General features: G+C 36.0%; 3 protein-coding genes across 3 annotated transcripts in view; all 3 read left to right on the top strand.

The window, feature by feature from the left end:
* NAEGRDRAFT_81257 (dedicator of cytokinesis 4) overlaps nt 1-4,744 on the top strand; it is a gene marked incomplete at its 5' end in the record, with an annotated part of 7,872 nt that extends 3,128 nt beyond the window's left edge. Inside the window, 2 exons of the mRNA XM_002672372.1 lie at nt 43-655; nt 698-4,744. Coding sequence (XP_002672418.1) covers nt 43-655; nt 698-4,583 — 4,499 coding nt within the window. The 3' untranslated portion in view covers nt 4,584-4,744. The remainder of the gene's footprint in view (nt 1-42; nt 656-697) is intronic.
* A 21-nt stretch (nt 4,745-4,765) lies between these two features.
* NAEGRDRAFT_72624 (acyl-CoA dehydrogenase family member) lies at nt 4,766-7,286 on the top strand (the record flags this gene model as incomplete). The annotated part of the gene is made up of 2 exons (XM_002672371.1): nt 4,766-6,269; nt 6,322-7,286. The coding sequence occupies 2 exons, from the start codon at nt 4,766-4,768 to the stop codon at nt 7,284-7,286; spliced, it is 2,469 nt and encodes an 822-aa protein (XP_002672417.1).
* A 619-nt stretch (nt 7,287-7,905) lies between these two features.
* Nucleotides 7,906-23,305, top strand: part of NAEGRDRAFT_52324 (uncharacterized protein) — a gene marked incomplete at both ends in the record, with an annotated part of 16,421 nt that continues 1,021 nt past the window's right edge. The window contains one exon of the mRNA XM_002672370.1: nt 7,906-23,131. Within this exon, the coding sequence (XP_002672416.1) occupies nt 7,906-23,131 (15,226 nt within the window). The remainder of the gene's footprint in view (nt 23,132-23,305) is intronic.

Raw genomic sequence — 23,305 nt, 5'->3', positions numbered from 1 at the left:
GACATGTTTCTATTAATTCCTCAGGCAACCATGATGAGGAAGATGCAACTCTTAGACAACGACAAAATCTCTATGCACTCTTCAAGGATGTTTCAAGAGCTTTCATAGAGAGGGAACAAATGCTCATTCTTGTACGTGCCTTCAGAGTGGAGAGAGTTAAATTGGACACACCAGTCAATGGAAAGACCTTTTTGGATTGCAGAATACCTATGGCGGTTGGTGTTTCACCAAAACTTACCAAGTCTGTGGTTTCTGAACTTGCTGGTGGTGTCACTCTTAAACATGAGGTTACCTTTTTCAACTTCAAGAGCAATGACAATTTGGATTCCTTCCTCGATCAAGTAATGAATGATGATCAAAATCTTGAGAGAGAGGATATTATGGGAATTGATGTTTCACTCAGTATGGTCACAGGAGATTATCACAAAGCATACAAGCAATATCCTCAACTTTCTCAACTTCCTCTCGTTCCAATGACAAGATTCAGCAGTTCTATCATATCGGACGATATTAGAAATGATATCTATATCAATGTTAAGAATGTTCTGAACAAGAATGTCAAGACTCTCTTTGTCGAAGCTAAGATGTACATAAAGGGCAAAGATGGTATGACTATTCAATGTGATATCAATAGAAAGCAGAGAGTTTACAGATCGTAAGTAGGAATAATCAAACAATTTAATTTACTCTTTAATAGTGCTATTGTGAGAATGAAAAACCCATCATGGAGTGAAATTCTGTTAGTCAATGTAAATTCTCATCAACTTCAATCTGCCATCATTGTATTCGAATTTTATGTTGTAAATACCAAGAAGAATGCATATGAAATTTCACCAGACTTTTTCGCTTACTTCCATGTTGATGATGGAACCAGAACTCTAACACTTGGAAATGAAACTCAAATTGATCCTCTTCCATGCTATGATTTCACAAAGGGCTTTACGAATATTCATGAATTTGACCAAAATGAACCAATCAAACAAAAGTGTCAAAAGAATGCCAAGCTCTGTCTTGCTGTTAATGTTGTCTCTACTTCAATTGCGATCAATCCTAATCTGAGAGACTTTTTAAAGTGGGATATTATGGATGAAACTAACATTCAATCAATTATTAACAATATTGACTTCAAGACAGTCGATACGACTATATGTTTCCGTGAGATAATGACATCATTCCTTGGAATTGCCAACAAGTATGGCAAACCAAAGACAAGTGATTCATTTGAATTCAAAGAGAGTCAACTTTTACAGAAGGTCTTTGAAAAGATTTGTATTTTGTTGGCTCAGTTTGTTGATTCTCCAGAAACATCCATCTCTATCATTGAGGATTTCAAGAAGTCTCTTCAGTACAGTCTGAGTCATCGTTTCATACTTTTCTACCTGAATAAGCATTTTGATTTGATTAAGCTTGATGATATGACTGTAGGAACAAAAGAAAAACTTATACGTGCCATCAAATCTCTTAATTATTTACTCAAAATTGCTGAGAGTTCCCTCACCAACTTTAAACGTAAATATCCACAATTTGCTGAGGAGGAGTTGAGATTTTTCCAGAATGAGCTTTCTCTGATAAATGTAAAACTTAACCAGCTCATTCAAAAGCCAGAAACAGAAACAATAACAATCTTCAAGTCTGTCAAGAATGCCCTCTTTGATACAATGACACCAGACTTTTTCACAACAGTACGAGATTTGTTCAATGAACATAGATTAGGAAGAATTATTGAAAAGTTTTCCTCTGCCATACCTGCAGAAGAATCTTACCGAAAGTTACACTTTTTTGATAATATCATTTCCTCAGAACCTTTCCAAAAAGGAACACTATCTAAAACTCTCTATCCAATAGTTTTAGAGGCACTTGAGGGTTATAGTGAATGTTTCCTCGAACCAAAATCAATATCGATCATGAACAAGATTATTCATCTCTTCAAAACTCGTATGTCACACGATGGCAAGTCATTTAAGAGTACTTTTGGACTGGGTGATTTGAACATCTCCACAACTTCCGAGCATCAAACGGAACGAATGACTGTTGTTAGTGAGGAGGAAACTGACACTGCTCTTCTAAGCAAGGAGCACAGAGAGAAGATGAAAGAATGTGCCACAAGTTTGATTGACTTTTTCGGTTTACTGAGCATGTTGAAGGAGGCTTTTGATGTTTCTCTGGAGAGAACAGAAGAATTGGAGGCAGAATATTCCAGAGAGCGAACTGAACAAGAGACAGCCACTCAAACTTTGGATTCCACTACTAGAGATGCCAGGACAAATAATTCATTGATTGCCAAAAAATTTGAACCAGAAATCAACCAAGCCAAACGTATCAGTTGTGATATTATTCTCACCATTGTTAACTTTTTAGATCTTTTAACATTCAAGGGAGTTTTGGATACTATCTTTGCAAATTTGAATGAAAATTCACAACTTGCCGAACTCGATACAAAGGACCTTCTCTTGGATTTGATTTCTATTGTGCTATCCAAGAAGAACCCACTCCCAAAGAATTGGACACAACTCAACATTTACCAATACGGCACAATTGCAAACATTATTCTAATGATTTTCCTAAAGTTGAAAAAGTACATTACAACCATGGAAGGTTGCTCCATCACTACCATTCACAACTTGTCACAAGAACGATCCGTGTCAACTAATTCACCTCCTGCTGAGTTTAATGTTTATAGAATTGTTAAACTCTCTCAATTGTTGGTTAGGCACTTGTTTGATGCCATCTTTAGTTTTGAACCAGAAAAGATGCCATCCTATGACAGAAAACTCTTCCTCAGTCAAAACGATACTCGTCACGGAATTCTACAGGTCTTTTATGATTGTATTTGGAGCTTTTCACCACTACAACTGCAAGAAAGTCTCCTTCCTGATTTAATCGAAAAGACAATCAAATTGTTCAAGATTCATGTCTCTGAAATTGCATCAGTGGCCAAGAATTTATTCTTTGATTTATTGAAATTGGAGCATATTTCTAGAAATTCCTTGTCATTGTGTGAAGCTGCAACTGAAAGATTTTTCAGTGAAGTTTCTGGTCTTGAAGGAGTTAGGAGAACATTCATTTCATGTGTTGAATCCAAGCTCAAATCTTACAAGGAACTGATGGTAGAATTGTTGGGACCTGAGGCAGAGGATGAATTTGCAAACAAGATGGATGTTTTAATGGAATCTCTTCATCACTTGCTCAAACAAATTAGAGATATCGAGGCTGCCAGCACCAATGATCCAAATACCATGAATTTCCAAAATCAAGAAAAGTCCTTCAAGAACGCTCTCAAATCCTTCAAGAAGAATAGCAATGTTCAATTGTATTTCAAGTATTTGCACTTGTTGGCTAGTATGCAGAAGAGTAGAAAACGTTATATTGAAGCTGGTCTTGCCATCTTCCAACATGCACAAATGTTAAACTTTAATAGTAACATTGAGTTGCCTCTCTTCTCTGACAATTATCCAGAAGAGCCAGAGTGTACAAGAAAGATTAAACTCTACAAGGAAGTTATTGACTTGTTCGAGAAGGGTAAGGATTGGGAAAGAGCCATCTCTCTCAATGAGGAGCTTCGTGTCATTTACAAGAACAAGATGAATTATGCCGAATTGTCAGTGGTTCACTCAGAGGAGAGTAAGCTCTACAAGAAGATTGTCACCTCCATCAGAGAGTACAACAAGTATTACTTTGTTGGATTTTATGGTAAATCCATGTCGAACACAAACTTTATCTTTAATGCTCATCATCAAAAACTTGCAGATTTTGTCAACTTTATCAAACTCAAATTCAAGGGAGCTACTATTAAGAGAGAAATTCCATCCAGTTTCGATGAGACTAAATTCAGAACCAGTGAACAGCAAGTTATCTTTTTGGCCCCAGTTGAGCCATCCAGTCAACAGGAAATTAACTCTTTCATGGATGAAACTACTGGGGAGGATAGTTTCAAATTATTAGATCCAACTATCTCACCAAAGATTCAACAATATCACAAGAGTCACAATATCAAAGTTTTCAAAAGAGTCAAAGTTAAGAGAGAACAAACAGAGGAAAAATCAGCAAGTGCTGGCAATATGGATGAACCAAAACAATCAATGGATGATCAAGATGGCTCAATTTTCTTCTTTGCCATCAAGAAACCATTCCCTAACATGTACACCATTCAGGAAGTTCGTGAAAAGAAGCTCTTCAAATTGAACAGTCTTGAAGTGGCCATTTACTATTTAGAATTGAGAATTCATGCTGTTCAGGAATTGGTCGTTAGCCACAAATTGAATGAAAGTAATTTACTAACAGCCTCTCTTGATTCTGAGCTGACTGGCCTAATTGATCCAAGAATTCACGGAGGAATCTACAAGGATGTGGAACGCTACCTATCACCAGAGGCTCTCGAAAATCTCACTGAGGAAAATCAACTCTTAATTGAGAAATACAAGACCAGACTCTCTCAACTTGCCTACCAACTCAAAGAAGGTCTCACACAACGTAGAAAACATGTCAGTAAGCAAAATCTCCAAATGAGTGTCTATCTTGAGAAGAAGTTTAAGAATGATTTAATTCCACTCTTGGAAAAACATTCCATCAATTGCAATATTTAAGAAAACAACAAATAGTAACGGAGCAATATTCTTCTTGTTGTACTCAATAAGAATCGGAGAGAAAATCAAAGCAACGATACGGATCAATTTACTTGTCCTTCCATCATCAACATGATCAAATAATAAAATAATCAAATAAAAACAAAATGATCAGCAATAATATTCAAATTCGACCTCAACACATGTTCAATGTGGAGGCCTTTGCCAAATATCTTTCACAAAACGTTCATGTTTTCAACAAGACCAACAATAATCATCATACAACAAGCCTTTCCCTACAGAGCATTGTACAATTTTCGGATGGGCAATCAAATCCTTCTTTTAAAGTTGTTATTCAATTAGCACCAACAACAACATCATCAAAGGATCAACAACAACAAGTAAATACAATTGAATTGGTTTTAAGAAAGAAACCACCTGGAAAACTCCTACCTTCAGCTCACGATATTTACAGAGAATATGCCATCATGAAGAGTTTGCACTCGATTGGATTTCCAGTGCCGAACATGTACTTGTATTGCAGGGAAACTGAAGTGATTGGCACTGAATTTTACTTGATGGAGTTTGTGAGAGGTAGAATTTTCAAGGATGCTACCTTTACTCAAATGCATAAAGTTGTTGGAGGAGGAGTTTCAGATGCAAAGGGACCAGATCAATTGACTGCCGATGATAGAAGAGAAATGATGATTGATTTTGTGAAAACTTTATCCAGATTGCATAGTGTGAATTTTAGAGATTTTGAATTGTTGAATGGATTGTATAAACAGGCAGCATCATCATTGAATAATAATAATGGACAAAAGAAGGAGAATTACTATGAGAGACAGATTACAACTTGGACTAGACAATATGTTGCTTCTGAAACTCATGAAAATGAAACTATGAATCGATTGATCAAGTGGTTGCCTCAAAATATTCCACAAGAGACTTTGACAGAATCTTCATGTATTACACATGGTGACTACAAGTTTGATAATGTAATATTCCATCCTACCGAGAATAGAGTAATTGCTGTTTTGGATTGGGAATTGTCAACTTTGGGTCATCCAATTGCTGATTTGGCCTACTCTTGCATGTATTATCATTTTCCAAGAATGCCTGGATTTACTGGTCTCAAGGATGTAAACTTCCAAAAGACTGGTATTTTAACAGAGGCTGAATGCTTAAATTTGTACACTACCTTTGCCAAGCGTAAACCAATCGACAAGTGGCATTTCTATTTGGCATTTTCAATTTTCAGACTTGTTGGAATTACTCAGGGAGTCTATAAACGATACAAACAAGGAAATGCAAGCAGTGATTATGCTCTTCAAGTTGGTTTGTTAGCTGGTTCATTATCAGATGTTGCCTGGGAATTGATTGTAAATTCAGAGAAGGACAATTTGACAGTGAGTGATTCTGGATTGAATTTTGGTCTCTCTACCAAAGCTCTTCGTCTCAAGGAAAAATTGGAAAAGTTCATGAATGAACACATTTATCCAGGTGAAAAGATTTTTGAAAATCAAATTCACGAAATGAAGGACAAGTGGGATACTCCTCCAATTCTCGAAGAATTAAAAGAAAAGGCAAAGAAGGAAGGTTTGTGGAATTTCTTCCTCGTGCACCATCATCCAACTGAACACTTGACAAATGTGGAATATGCAGTTTTGGCAGAAATTATGGGAAGATCATTTATTGCACCAGAAGGTTTGTTTTTTTCATTCTTAAGAAAATGTTAAATAATTATTTCATATTTCAGTATTCAATTGTAATGCACCAGATACAGGAAATATGGAAGTCTTGATGAAATTTGGAACACCAGAACAAAAGGAAAAGTATTTGAAACCACTATTGGACGGCAAAATCAGATCATGTTTTAGCATGACTGAATACAATAACAGTTCATCTGATGCTACCAATGTACGTTCCACCATTAAAAAGACACAGGATGGAAAGCACTACATTATCAATGGTGTCAAGTGGTTCATTACTGGAGCTGGTGATAAGAGATGTAAATTCACCATTTTCATGGGTCAAACTAATCCAGAACATCCAAGCGTCCACCACAGACAATCAATGGTTCTCATTCCTTTGGATGCACCTGGTGTTAAATTGGAGAGAGCTGCCATTACATTTGGTCTTGATGATGCACCATCTGGGCATTGGTCAATCACATTTGATAACGTCAAGGTTCCAGTATCGAATTTGATTTTCGAGGAAGGACAAGGATTTAACATTGCTCAAGCCCGTCTTGGTCCTGGAAGAATTCACCACGCCATGCGAATGATTGGCTTGGCAGAGAGAACATTTGAACAGATGGTTAGAAGAGCAAAGGCCAGAAAAACATTTGGAAAGACTCTCTCACAACATGCCATCATTCAACAATACATTGGAGAATCGAGAATTGACATTGAACAGGCAAGACTATTGGTTTTAAAGGCAGCTTACATGATTGATAAGGTGGGAGCTAAACATGCTCGTGCTGAAATTGCCATGATTAAGATTGCCGTTCCAAGAGCCACTAAAAGAGTTGCAGACAGAGCTATTCAAGTATTTGGGGCTGAAGGATTAATGACATCCCCTGCTGACTATACATCACCAATCGAAGAATCAGCATTCAGCATTGCTCGTGTTTGGATTGGTGCTCGTCAATTGCAACTTGCTGACGGTCCTGATGAAGTTCACTTGATCAATCTTGCAAAACAACAAATTTCTAAACTGTAATAGGTTGTGGTATTGAATGGAAATTATCAAAAACTATTGCAACATGTCCACATTCACTTTTCCAATAAACTTTGTAGAATTACTGATTGATTTTTCACTTGGTTATTTACCTTTGCTGTGATGAATTCCAATCTTGCAAGATTGTATCTTATAATCTTATCAACTTTACGACACATCTTTAATTTAATTGCCCCTCTACGATTAGATTTTTCTCAAAGAGGCCAAATGCAATTTCCCTTCAGCTCCTTTTTGGTGAATCTTTCATCAACACTTCGCCATATCCATTCCTTTAATTAAGCACATCTTCCGAAGGTCTACAGCAAAACTTCCTCAATATCTTCCTTTAACCAAATGGCTAAGTTAGTTACAACCATTATCTTGCACTTGAATCAATAATGAAATAAACAACAACAAGAGAAAATAACAAACAAAACCACCACCATCGCTTGTGTTTTCCATTCGAGTAAAAAATCATCTCTCCCAACTCGAACCTAAGGAAGGGTATAGTGCGCATCTTCATTTTCCTCAGAGCCTTAAAAATAATATAACCACGAAGTGTTGCTTCTGTTTTGGACCATTAAGCGCCCAAATAAAAACAACATAACGATAATAATATAGAATGCCGATTCGTGTTCATCTTCACTCTCATCATCATACGTGTGAAGGAGCAACCTTTTTGGATGAGAAATTCAAAGTGTGGAGGCGAGTAAAATGGAAAACGCGAATAACAACAATAACAAATATTATGATCATGATAATATTGGTGATACAATGCTTAATAATTCAGAGAGCAATTTTATCGAAAGTAATTGCTACATCATCATCGGGACACAACAGTTGCAAATTAAGGCTATTCACTGATGATAATCTTAGCATAAATATATGCTCTGGACGAGGAAATTGTACAAATGACACTGAATGTGAATGCCAGTTGGGATTTTATGGAGAAGAGTGCGAGTATGTGGAGTGTTCTTCGATAGCCAAGACATGGAATGAAAGTGAGTATAATAACAGTACCATGATCACATGTTCAGGACATGGTAACTGTTCTTGGCTCAGTAATGAAACGTCGTCATGTACATGTGAGGAACAGTTCTTTGGAACACATTGTCAATATACATACTGTTTTGATGTGGAATCGAACAGCTCATCAACTTGCAGTGGATATGGAACCTGTGTTGATTTTAATACTTGCAATTGTACAGATGGATACACCGGTTTGGCATGTAATACTTCCACAATCACAGAGGCAGTTAATACCTCATCCGCCAAGAACTTTAGTTTTGATAATGCTACTATTTCTAGCGATAATAGTAGTCTTGTAAATAATACTAGTTCAACAAATAGTACTGGAATATTTAGAGAAGATAACCAAACAACTGATTCACAAGTCAGTAATGGCACTACGGAGCTAAATGTAGAGAGCAATACATCCTATTTTGAGAGCAATACTACCTCGTACGTCGTTAATAACTCGACATTACTGGACAATGCAACCGATCAACATACACCCTTTACTAACGAACCAGTTTCCAACTCTTCTATGTATTCCAATACTTCTTTAACAAACCAAACAAGTTTAAATGTTAGCAGTAATGGACAAAACGATACTGGATCATCTTCAAATACAACATTCAACGAAAGTGAATTGACATCAAACAATTCAACATCTAACAACGAGACGACTTTCAATAACTCTACTGGTCCAGGAAGGAATAGTACTTACACAGCATCAAACCAATCAGATGTAAATGTTAATGAGACTTTAATTCATCCAAATGAAACATCCTCAATGAACAATTCTTATGGACAAATTAAGAATGAGACCAGTTTCAATACAAGTCTGACATATAACGTAACTGTCACACTAAATGAAACAAATGCAAGTGACAGTACTTGGAATAATCGATCTGTTATTCTAAATGAGACCGTCTTATCAAATAATTCATCTATTGAACAAAATGATACAAGTATATACTATACTACTTTAGAATTGAATTCAACTGTTATACAAAAAGGAAATGAAACTTTTAACAATACAATACTATCTAATACTAGTTCAAACATGACTAATAATAACACTGTTGATTCAAAAAATGCAACTAGTGTGAACACGAGTTATAGCTCCGAAAACCAAACATTATCAAATAGTGGTAGTCCCTCAAATCAATCATTTGGTATTGAGAATGAAACCAACATTACTTCAGTTAATAATTCAACCTTAAAAGATGTTACCAACTCGTCACTGAGTGGGAGTAACCTATCGACATTCGAGAATTCAACATTTAATAACCTTACAAACTCAACTTTGAATGGGAGAAACAGCTCTAGGTTTGATAATATTACAAATTTTTCAAACGAATCTAATATTCCAAGTGTTCCATCCAACTCCTCTGTTGATTTGAATGCAACCATAGCTACTAAGCAAGGAAATGAAACAGTGAACAATTCAACAATTTCAAATAGTACTGTTTCAAATATTACTTCTAATGATTCAAATAACTGTACCATGACCACTGGGAATAGTACAAGAATTTCCAATAATGCTAGTTCAGACATTATTTCTAATAACACTCTTGATTCAAATTATACAACAAGGCTCAACACTAGTCATTTCCCAGAAAACCAAACAATTAGCGGTCCCTCGGGTCAATCACATGGTCTTGTTAATAATTCAACTTTTAATGATGTAGCCAACTTTTCATTAACCGGGAGCAACAGCTCAAAGTTTGATAACTATTCAAACCATTCTAACGAATCAGGTTTATCAATTGTGAATTCAACAGGCTTAAATACAACTGATGCTATTGAGAATAACACACTCTCCAATAGCTATTCTAATACCTCCGTATTATTGGTGAATGAAACAAGTAATTCAACAGATTTGAATAATACAAACCAGTTTGTTTTGGATGATTCAACAATCTCAATCAATTCAACCATAACACTTGAGAACTCCACTAACCTTAACAGTTCATTGCTTGTGCTAAACAACACTTCTGATTTATTTATCAATCGCACAGAATCTTTCAATATCACCACTAGCAATAATACTAACGGAGGTAATTCTTCACAAGATACTATTACAAACAAAACCGTTTTTCTTAATGAAACGTCTTCAAAGAACTTAACACTAGAAAACCTTGAAAGCAACAAAACAATGAACTCAACCAATTGGAACAACACTGAACAAAGTAATGTCACAACTATTTCAATAACAAATACCAGTATTGCTAGTAACTCGACATCTAGATCTGATGACAGCTTGGAAACAAGAAATCAAACGTTGCAGGAAAACGGCTCAGTGGTTAATAACTTGGCAAATACTAATCCTAATATGACAAACTCCAACATCACCAGAGAAATTTCTAGCAATATGTCTATTACAGTTTCCACTCAAAATACCACAAGGCCCGAAAATAATAGTTTTGCTGAAAACAACACTACAACTTTCGAAAAGCAAACAATGCCTGCCGAAAATGGAACGGCAATAAGTAACCAAACCGGTTTCTTGAATGGAAATTCTTCAGAAAATTCTACCAAAGTCACCACAGTTGGTAATGTAACATTGAACGAAACTCTGAGGAATGACAGTTCCATTTTTGTCAATATCAAATCACAAAATCAAACACTTTCAATATCTGTGAACTATACAAATTTGAATTCAAGTCTAAACTTCCTTAATGAATCTACCTTTCAACTCAATGATACGTACCTCAATGGATCTATTAGTTCTACAATTCTTGTAAATAATGACACCCTGATAAATGAAAACAAAACAATGATAGGGAACGAGTCTCTTCATAGTAGGTACAACCAAACTGAGAATCAGAATAGCTCATCTGTACCCAGTATTGAAACAAACTCTACAGTTAATAATGAGAATCTCACAATTAACACTAACGCAACGTCTATGATCGACGATTCTCAGACAATTAATACCACTCTATTTGAGAATAACACAAAGTTACACAATCAATCTTCAGTATTGGAAAATAATACTGCTATCACTAATTCAAGTTTTTTAAACGAAACCAGGAATCAAACTTTGGAAGGAAAATCAGGGAATAATGAGACTTTATTTGGTGTAAATAACACACAAACCTTGAACAATGAGACTTTTGTTCAAAATCACACTACAGCACTAAATAATTCATTGGTGGAAAATAACACAACAACAAACCATACAAGTAATGAACATACCAATAACAGTACAAATCAGAATTTCACTTCTTCTAATTCTACGAATGATTTAAATTACACAGAAAGTACACAATTAGGAAACATCACCAATACAAATTCAAACAATTCCCTAAACTTGGGTTATACTGCAACTTTCAACAATTCCTTATCTAATGGCACTTTCGGATTTGCTAATGCAACAGAGAATAGTAATACTACAGCTGCTTTAAATAATACAAACTGTAACATAACAGGATCAAACTCTTTGGATAACAACACAAACGAATTTGTAAACAGAACAGAAACCTTTGGGAACAGCTCCTCCCTTGGCAACCAAAGTACTGTATCAAATTCAAGTCTACTCAATTCAACAAATCCACTTTCAAATACTTCGTTCAATGTCACTGACCAGTGGAATTCAACATTCAGCAATAGTTCAAACAAAGTTGTAGAAAACAGCACTGAAACACCTCCACATAACCATTCTGAATTGAATAGAACAGTGAATGAAAATAATTCCACACTGATAAATAGTACTAATCTTAATCAAACCCATGCTAACTTTACGAGATACTCCGAAGAGAATAATACTCTATTGTCTAACAATTCTGTATCTCTTAATGCAACACAGATATCATTTGTTAATGAGTCTATTTATAATAATATTACCAGATCTCAGCTTAATGATACAGAAATGCATAACTTTACAAGTAGTAACAGCTCTATTATATCTTTGAATGAAACAATTAATGGCACCATTTTGAATAATACAAACCATGAAAAAACAAACCACAGTATTTCTAATACTTCTTTAATAGCAGAAAACAATACGGAACTTACAAATTCAAGTAATCCTATTTCAAAGAATGGCAGTGAAAATCTTAATGATTCAATACCAACAAAAGGAAAAGTTAGTGAATCTGAAGGAAATTCTACAGTGTTAAATATAACTGAAAGGGCTGAGAATAATTCAGTGAGCAACAGTAGTGTAGTACATGGCAACATAACTCACGACTTTAATCACACCACTGTAAACTATTCCGTTGTCACTAATCAAAGCTTTTACAACCAAAGTTATGAGAATAGTACCTCTCCATTCAATAATGGGACAGTAACTGAAATATTTCAAGGAGAAAATCAAACTGTCATAAATTCCACAATCCTTTCAAATGAGACAAATAGCTTGTCCCTTAATAGTTCATCGAATTTAGCAAACAATACACAGCTCAATGCTACAAATATGGTAAATCAAACCAAGTTAGAAAATACCAAAAGTAATATAACAAATCACAATCTTACAAACGAACATACTTCGTTCAATGAAACCATTCCTTTCTCTTCTAATTCTACTGAATTGGATAATGGAACTATTTATACTAATGAAACAAACACTAATTCAACTATTAATAATACTCCATCAAATGGCACCTCTTCAAGTAATACTACTGAATCAAATAATGGAACTAACTTTGTTGGTCAAACAAACGGAACTGATTCGGATAATTCTACTGGAACTAATACTAATACCACCATTTCTGATAATTCTACCAGTACAAATAATGTAACCAACAATTCCTTAGAAGTAGGAAGCAATTCTACAGGAAATTTTTCAAATGTTCGTCTTAACAACACCGAATTGGCCACCAATCAGAGTTTGACTAGTAACTCTTCAAACTTTTCCAATTACACAGTGTTGAACATCACATGTGATACTTGTCTTTATGGTACAAATGAAACCTTAGACAAGAACAGTACATCTGTTACTAATTCAACTGAATGGTTCATGGGGAATGGCACACAATCGAATTTCACTTCCTACTCTAACGAATCGACTATCTTTTCCAATTCATCCGTTTGGGAAAATACTACAAGCAGTGAAAATTATAATGCTAGTACCTCAAATGGAACAATCCTTCAACATTACAACAGTTCTGATACGTATGAAGGAGGAAACAGCACGATTTGGATCAATACCTCTCTCAATGTAACATCTCCCGATTGTAATAACAGCATGAACTCATCAATTATTTTCAATCAAACAGGTCTGGAGAACAGCACTGGAATTCTGTCGAATCATACGTTCACGTTCAACACTACTTTTGAGAGCACAACTAATTCCAGTAGTGAAATTGCTTCGTGGAACACTTCTTTCCAGTCAAATAACACAGTGAATGGAACTGTATTCTCTCAGAACTCCACCACTCTTAATACCTCATCACTCAATGAGACAACTAGCTCTCTGCTGGAAAATGCGACAGCTTTAGAAAACTGTCCAGTGGGAAGTAATTGCACTTTGAACAACTCAGCGCACAAATTTGGAAGAGAATTGGAAGATAATTCTCAAACATTCAACCAAACCTTGAATGAAACTCTCACAAATAATTCCACAAATATTCTATCGAATTTTTCCTCCTCAAGTGAAAATCAAACCAGCCATTCTAACAATCAAACCAAACATGAAGACAATTCTGATAATCAAATCTCTAACAATCAAACCAGTAGTAGCACATTAGAAATATCCAACTCTACAATCTATAATGAGAGTATTTCTTCCAATACAACAGCTAATTGTTCATCATGTGTGGAAACCAATAGTACTACTTTAGGTTTCAATAGTACACCCTCAGAAAACTATACTTTAAATTCTTCCACTCTATTCTCAAATGAAACCATTACTATGAACAGTACCAATACGCAGCAAAACATTACAGTTTCGAATAATAGCAATCCCCTCAATGAAACTTATTGGAATCAAACTTTGTGTGGGAATTGTTCATTTTCGGTTAATATTTCAGAACCTTCAAACAGTACCAATACTACGATTTTGGAAATTGCGCCTGACTATGTGTGTGGAAATTATTCATACAGCTCTCCACTTGTTTGTAATGAACGAGGTAAATGCATATCATCCAATAACTGTTCTTGCAATTCAACTTTGGGCTACGGAGGATCAGAGTGTGAAATACCTCTTTGTAATGGTACGATAGGAGAATGTCATGGAGAAAGAGGAACTTGCATTGCACCAGAAACATGCCAATGCAAAGAAGGGTATTACGGAAAATATTGTGAGTTTGTAACCTGCTTTGGTATTCAACAAAACTCCTCACTCGTTTGTAAGGGATTTGGGCAGTGCAATGATTTCAATAATTGTTCTTGCCAACCTGGATATTCGGGTTCTGAATGTGAATATTTCGAATGCTTTGGTGTGAGTAATATGAATAATAGTTTTGTTTGTAGTGGAAGAGGAAATTGTTCTCAAAAAGATTCATGTTCTTGTTTTGAGCATTACATTGGATATGAGTGTGAAATTTCTAAATGTAATGGAACTTTTAGTAATGACACTAATGTTTGCAATGGTTATGGATCGTGTACAGCTAATGATATGTGCAATTGTTCCTCAAATTATTTTGGAGAATTCTGTCAAATGACATTGTGTTTTGGAATTCTCTCCAATCACAGTGAGGTATGCCACAGAAGAGGAATCTGTTGGCCATTTAACAATTGTTCTTGTGAAGAACATTACTATGGACAGGAGTGTGATATAACAAAATGTGGAAACATCTTTTCAAATGATTCTTTGGTTTGCTCTACTCATGGAAAATGTTCTTCTTTTGAAAATTGCACCTGCTCAGACAAATACTATGGAAACCATTGCTCCAATTATGACTGTTTTGGAGTGAGTAATTTTAATAGTTCAGTGTGCTCTGGCCATGGCTCATGCACAAGTCCAGACACATGTCAATGTGGAGCTAACAGATTAGGTTTAAATTGTTCTATTACAACATGTAATGGAACTCTTGGAAATGTTTCCTCAGTTTGTAGCTCACATGGTACTTGTACAGACTACAACATTTGCAAATGTTTTCTTAATTATGATGGTCCTTTCTGTGAAATTAATTCATGTCACGGTATCCCATCCAATGATAGCAATGTTTGCTCTGGAAATGGAAAATGTGTTGATTTCAATTCTTGCCAATGTGGAAATAGATTTGGAGGTGAAAATTGCGAAAAACTCAAGACTGATATATTCGCCGGTTACAAAGTGATCTGCTCAAAACATGTCATTTCCTCAATAGGAAGAGAGTATCAGTTATTGACAGCTAGTATGGTTTTAGAATTACAAGAATATTCATACTTCCCGTACTTGCCAAATAAGAATGCTTCAATTGTTTTGACCTCTGAGCCAATTGGCCAGATGCTTGTTGATGAAATGACAAAATCAATTGATCTCATTCAAAATATGGCATGTACACAATACTTAACCTCAACCAATGTCTCTTCAACTCTAATCATTAGAAATGGAGCTGTTCTTTGTTTTTTAACAAATTGGTTTGTAAAACCAACTCAAAATATTGTTATTATTGGAACAGAGCCAGTAGTAATTAAGGTTCCGTCACTCTATTATGCAAATTCAAGTATTACCTTTTTAAATTGTGCCTCACATAGAAATTTATACTGGGTGGTTGGATCTTCATCACAAGTGTGGGGTTCTTCCACAAAACCAATAGCTGGTACTGTTATATCAGCCACCAAGGATGACTATCTATACGTGCATGGAACAGTTGCTGGATCTATATGGGCTCTCAACTCGTATGTTATTTTAGAGAGTGTCATATTTGAACCACCAAAGAGTTTCGATCCATTTGAGCCATATTTAAGCAACAGCTGTAACTTTACAAAATGCTATGGTATCAACTCCAATGACAATAGTACATGTTCTGGAAATGGACAATGCATCGACTACAACAGCTGTAAGTGTAATTATGGAGCTTATGGAACAGATTGTTCGCTCTACATTTGCAATGGCATGCTAAGTAATAATGAATCTTTTGTTTGTTCAGGAAGGGGTTCATGCATTGCCAACGAAGTTTGTGAATGCAATAGTGGATATTTTGGAGAGTATTGTGAGGAGACAAGTTGCTATGGAATTTCTTCATCCAATTCTACCTTTGTCTGTAGTGGTCAAGGATCATGCACTAGTCCTGATACTTGCAAATGTAATATTGGCTATTCTGGAATGGATTGCAGTGTGGTTCAATGTAATGGAACACTTTCCAATGATACCACTGTATGTAATTCGCATGGTAGTTGCATAGCACCTGATACTTGTTTTTGTAAAACTGGCTATTTGGGACAATGGTGTGAATTGACTACTTGTTCTGGAGTTTTCTCTAACAGCAAGTATGTATGCTCTGGAAGAGGTTCCTGCATTAGTTACAATAATTGTCAATGTAATCACACCTACTATGGCAGCACATGTTCTGATTACAAGTGCTACGACATTCCTTACTATTCGAACAAGACTTGCTCTGGAAGAGGAACATGTGTGGATATTGACACTTGTGTTTGTTCCAATAATTATTACGGAAATAATTGTTCCATCTCTAAATGTTACGGAAAACTTGGTAATGATACATCTGTCTGTTCATCAAGGGGAACATGTGTTGGATTCAATACATGCTCATGTTTGAATAATTACATGGGAAGTCAATGTGAAATTACTTCTTGCTATTCATTCCTATCAAACATTAGCTCTGTTTGTTCTGGAAAGGGAATTTGTGGAGAGTTTAATAATTGCTCTTGTCTTCAAGGTAACTTTGGGCAAAATTGTTCAGAACACTATTGTTTTGGCATCAAGAATACATCTCCAAAAGTGTGCACTGGTTATGGAACATGTGTAGATACTGATACATGTGCTTGTTCATCAAATTCATTGGGAAGTAGGTGTGAAATTCCAATATGTAATGGTACAACAGGCAATTCATCTCTTGTGTGTAGCTCACATGGAAATTGTACATCCCCAAACACTTGCACGTGTCAAGATCATTACTCGGGGTCTAGATGTGAGATTACAACCTGCGGCTCTCAACTTTCAACATCTCCAAGTGTTTGTAACTCACATGGTTATTGCAGCTCATTCAATAATTGTATCTGCTCAGCAAATTACTATGGTTCAACTTGTCAGGTTTCTTCATGTTATGGAACTCTTTCTAATAGCTCTTCAGTTTGTTCTTCTCATGGTACCTGTTCTAATTTCAATAACTGTACATGTAAGAGTGGTTACTCAGGAAGCAAATGTGAACTATTCAAATGCAATGGTACACTCAGTACCGATACTAAAGTTTGTTCAGGAAGGGGCACTTGTATTGACATTGAGACTTGCTCATGTTTAAAGGATTATTTTGGCAAGCATTGTGAAGTAACACAATGTAATGGAGTTTTAAGTAATGTTTCCTCAGTTTGTTCCTCTCATGGCCAATGTATCTCTGCCGATAAGTGTTCTTGTTCAGCTCACTACTTTGGAACCAACTGTGAAAAGAGCTATTGTGCAGGTATTGCTTCTAATGATTCTTATGTTTGCTCTGCGCATGGTTCTTGTAAAGATTACAATCTGTGTGAATGTAAATCAGGTTATTATGGATCCAATTGTGAAAATTACAAGTGCTTTGGTGTAATGAATAACCAATCCAGTGTTTGCTCTGGACATGGTTCATGCACCGATTCGAATACATGTATTTGTAACCACGGCTCTTATGGTGATAATTGCTTTGGTTCTCTATGCTTTGGTATTAAGGATAGTAATTCTTCAGTTTGTAGCTATCACGGCCCTTGCCATTCACCAGATAATTGTACATGTAATGAAAAGTATACAGGAAGAAATTGCGAGTTGGCTACATGTTTTGGAATTGCCTCAAACTCTTCCAAAGTATGTAATTCTGTTGGAAATTGCTCAAAGGTTGATGAGTGCCATTGTCCATCAGAGTATGCAGGACCTTGGTGTCAGTACACTACATGTTTTGGAATTTCTTCTCATGATCCAAATGTATGCAATTCAAGAGGAAATTGTTCCACCTTAAATCATTGCTCTTGCAATTCTTCATATACTGGATCTAATTGTGAAATTCCTCTATGCCACAATATTCCATCAAATTCCTCTTCTGTGTGTAATTCCAGAGGAAAATGTGTTGAGTTCGACCAATGTGAATGTGCTGAAAACTATTTTGGAATGAATTGCGAGTTGACTACATGTTTTTCAAAATCGTCCAATAGCTCTGAGACGTGTACTGGCCGTGGTAGTTGTACAAGTCATGATACGTGCGTCTGCAACAAAGGATACTCTGGCCCAGATTGCTCTCACTTTTATTGCTACGGTAAATCCAAGTTAGATATGACTGTTTGTTCTCAAAGAGGAGTTTGTTCAGACTTGGACACTTGTGAATGTGAACCAAATAGCTTTGGAAGTGATTGCTCTGTGACAAGTTGTTTTGGTGTATTGAGTAATGAATCCCTTGTTTGTCAATCCCGTGGTAGGTGTGAATCTTTCAATCATTGTGACTGTAACTTGCCATATTTTGGACCAAACTGTAATTTCACAACTTGCTTTTCTGTTAAATCCACATCTGAGTTAGTATGTTCTGGTAATGGTCAGTGTACTGATTTTGACACTTGTAAATGTAAGGATGGATACTTGGGATTTAATTGTTCAGAACAATTACATCCAAACATTACCATTCCCAATGAAAACTCAACCACTCCAACAAACAACACAAGTAACGAGGTTATAGTTCCACCGATTTCAAACAATGCAACTAGCAATACTAGCAATAATTCAAGCAGTACTCCAACAACTGTTGTAAATAGTACTTGTGCAAATAATTGTTTCAATAATGGAGAATGTAAATCTGATTTGACTTGCAAATGTTATTCAAGTTTTGAACGTGGATTCTGGAATGGCTCCTTATGTGACACTTGTTTGAATGGCTATTATGGAATTAATTGTGCAACCAAGATTGAAGGACCTGCCACTATTCTTTCCGATTTTTCTGGATTAGTATTTAAACTCAACCTCCCAACAGCATTTACTGGTGTGGAAATTCCGTGCTCGAATCTTATCAGTTCAGAAGATAGGTCCAGAAATGTTTATGGTTCCTTCTCTAATGTGAAATGTAAATATTTGAATAAGGCAAGCTATGCTTTCATGATCACTTTTGGTTCAATTGATTATACATTAGAAAGTGGTCAATCAATCAAATTGAATACACTCGTCTACGATAGATACAATAACTTAACAACCAGAGAGGAATATATTTCCATTCCAGTTGTCATGCCCTTACAGAATAACACCCCAACTGCCTTCATTAGTATGGCCAATATAGACATGTTTAGTTCGTGTGATGAAATTAGTGTAGATGGCACTCTGAGCCACTCCAATGATGGAAAGCAATTGAGCTATTATTGGTCCTTACTCGATGCAACTACCTTTGAAATTGTATCTAATAGTTATCCCAATCAAGCTATTATCAAGTTGGAAGCATCACTTCCAGCTGGAAGATATAGAATGATGCTTCAGGTCCATAGCCCTTCATTGAATACTATTAGTCCTTATGTATATTCGAGGGAATTTGTCAAGTCTGAGAAACCTCTTCCTTTAGTGATGGCTCCATCCTTGGTTGAAAAGCTCACAACAGATTTTCCTTCTTCAATCAAGAAGGTTGTTACTCAGTCAACATGTGCATCAGAATCTGTTACAATTGATTGGGCTCAAACATCAGGGCCTGCCATAGAATTCACTGTAGACAAGTTTAACAATTTGTACATTTCTAGATTGAGAACTTTTGGAAGTGTGAGCTACTCATTCACAGTGAAAGCTTACTATGCTTCAAATCCAACACTCTCCTCAACCTCTACTGTGACATTGACAACAAAATCTCCAGACCTCTATCTAAATCTTGTTCAATTAGAATCCAGAAAGACATATACAGTCATTAAAGTGGAATACAGTGATCCAGAGGATGCCATCAATTATGAATCAGTGGAAACATGGACATGGAGTTGCTTAGATAGTGGCAATCCTGATTTGCTCAGTTTGCTTCGATCCATTTCAAGCACAAAAGCCAAGCTATTCACCATTGATTCAGCCCTGTTTGGAAGCATGATTGTTCCTTCATCACTTCAACTTCGATTAAGAGTCTCCAAAACTGACAGAATTGTGGAAAAGTCCACCATTGTTTACTTTAATAATATTCCACCTGTGGTGAATATCCTTGATATTAATCCTACTACTCAATACTTGATTCCTGGGCAAAAACTTTCCGTTCAAACTTTAATCTCATCAGAAATAACTTCCTCCACAGAAACCACATGGGTTCTCAATGGAATGATTCTTGACAAGTCTAAATTCATAGTACAGCAAGTTGGTGCTGCAGAAATGGTGACAGGAGTCATAGATACAACCTTGCTTGTGCAGGGTTCAACCAATACTCTTACTATTGCAGCAAGAGATACTTCTTCTGGTGTTACTGTGAGAACAGCGTATGCATTCTCAATGGCTTCCATTCCAAAACCATGTGATTGCTCCATTAATCCATCAACAGGTATTGCACTTGAAACTGAATTTGATTTCTATTGTACCAATTGTAAAAATCCAGATGAAAATATTGACTTTAAGTATGGCTTTTTGGATGATAGATCAGGATCCAAGATTTATCTGTACAACCTTGGTGAAGTGTTTGCCTCCAAACTACCTGCACCATTCTATGGTGATACAGTGACTTGTTTCTTTGAAATTATCAATACTGTCACAGGCGGTACAACTCTTATGGAGAAGAATATTACAATTTCCAAACCAACAGTAACAGACATTGAACAAGTTCAAGAAATTGTATCGACTTGGTCAGGGGTGAGTGCAACCTACATGTCCGAAGGTCATTTCAGTAAGAGCATCTATCAATCTGCCTCTACTTCTAGAACAGATTCGGTTCTATTGAAAGAAACCCTTGGAGATTTATCATTTAAGCGTTCCATAAATGAAAGATCAACCAAGTATCTTCAATGTATAAGTGGTGTAGAAGTTTCAGGCGAATGCAAGTGTGCTGATGGATATATTGGTACTCATTGTGAAACCTCCATTAGAGATTTTTCTAACATCCAAAAGAGCAAATTAACTGTCCTAAATGATATTACTACAAGTATGAATAAGACTGATGGTTTGAATGAGGATTACATTTCTCTACTCTCATTTGCTGTTGATTCAATCCTTGTTAATTATCATTTCCTCAATTCCAAGACAATTTCAGAGGCATTATGCACCCTGAATAGGTTTTTAACAACTGCCCAAGATTCTGGAAAAATCAAATTATCTCCAGGTGTGCAAAACCTATTGAATGCTTGTGTTGAATCTGTCCATGACTACATTATGGAAAGACAGTACATTACTGACCAAACTTCCAATTCTAGAAAATTATTATCCGCACTCAAAATGTCGTCAAATCTTCAAACCAGAGACATGTACATTTCTCGTACTATTACTAGAACCAAAGGACCATTCTTCTCCATGATTATGGGTAAAAGTACCATTTATGATTATGAGAATATCATTACTGACTCTGAAAGATCTACTTCTGTTCTAATTCCAGACAATTTCTTTGTTTTTGAAAATAAGGTATCATCACTTGTTAAAAAACCATTCACGTACGTAATGACAGTAACAGATGATGTGTTTTCTCTTGATAGAAAGCTAAAACTTTCACAAAAACTTTCTGCCTCGACAACTAGAACGTCAAGTCTTATTTCTCCAATTGTCTCGGTTGAATTCACGGACTTGAGTGTTCCTATGAAGGAAGATGGCCTCATTTACATTATTCCCATCAATACTACAAGTACTCTTACATCTAGTACAGCAAGTTCATTCGATTTTACAGAGGAAACAGACAGTTATGCATGTGCAGACTTTTTAGATGGAACTACTGAAGTTACCTACTCATGTTCCCTCCAACTGAAGAATGATACACATGCCTATTGTAAATGTTCTCACTTTACCAATGTCTTTGTCATCCAGACTGCCACAGTTTCTCACTACTCGTACATGTACGTTGCAGCAGCTGTGTTTTCAGCAGCCATAGTATGTGGATTGTCCTGCATGTTCTTGTTGCTTTTCCTTGTATGTTTCTTTATGAGAAAGAGAAATACCAAGAATTCAAAGAATAAGCATGGTTCCACCAACCCAAAGGAAGGTTCTGGACCGGTCAGACCTATTCGACCACGTCCTATTCCAAAACTTCTTCGTCACTTGTCCTATGTTACTCATGATGACCTCAAACCACAAAAGATTAAGCTTCCTTCAAAGAAACATTATGGTGACGAAAGTGAAATTGCTGTTCCAAGTCATGAAGATATTGAAGGAAATTTTTACATTCCTAGAAAGGAATATAATCCCGATCAAGAAATACCATCTACACCAACTCGTCCAACTGAAGAGGAAGACAAGAGGCCATCCACTGCAAATTCTGTCATTTCTATCAAGGAATTGAATTTGGACCTGATTAAGAAGAATTCGGTTGTTCCACAACAAGTTGTTGATTCCATAGACTTGATTGACCATCATGTTATTCAACCATCTAGTTCTATTTACAGTCAATCATCAACTAAACCATCAACACCAGCAACTTCAAGATCACTCAAATACTCTATCAATAGTATCCTACCAATTAATTCTAAAGTTAATTTGGAAAGTTTGAATGCACAAGACTGTATTTCAGAAAGACCTGCCACCACAGCTACCACAGCCACCACAACCACCACTACGTACAATATTAGTAACCTCTTTGAGAAGCAATCATCAACAAGAACACTCAAAGTGGATGGTACTATGCAACAAGCAACTGGTATTCCAACAACATTTGTTGCCAATGTGAAACGAGCATGGGAAGGAGAGGAACAAATTCCACAAACTCCACAAGTGGAAGATGATTCTCATCACAAGCCAATAATTTCATCAGCAGATGTGGAATTACATATGGAACATCATCACTATGAAAATCCTGTTCCTATCCACACTC

The sequence above is a fragment of the Naegleria gruberi genome, assembly GCF_000004985.1.
Source record: "Naegleria gruberi genomic scaffold NAEGRscaffold_54, whole genome shotgun sequence".
In the NCBI taxonomy this organism is placed as follows: Eukaryota; Heterolobosea; class Eutetramitea; order Acrasida; family Naegleriidae; genus Naegleria; species Naegleria gruberi.
The sequence above is the reverse complement of the archived record's forward strand: the minus strand, read 5'-3'. Positions and strand labels throughout refer to the sequence as shown.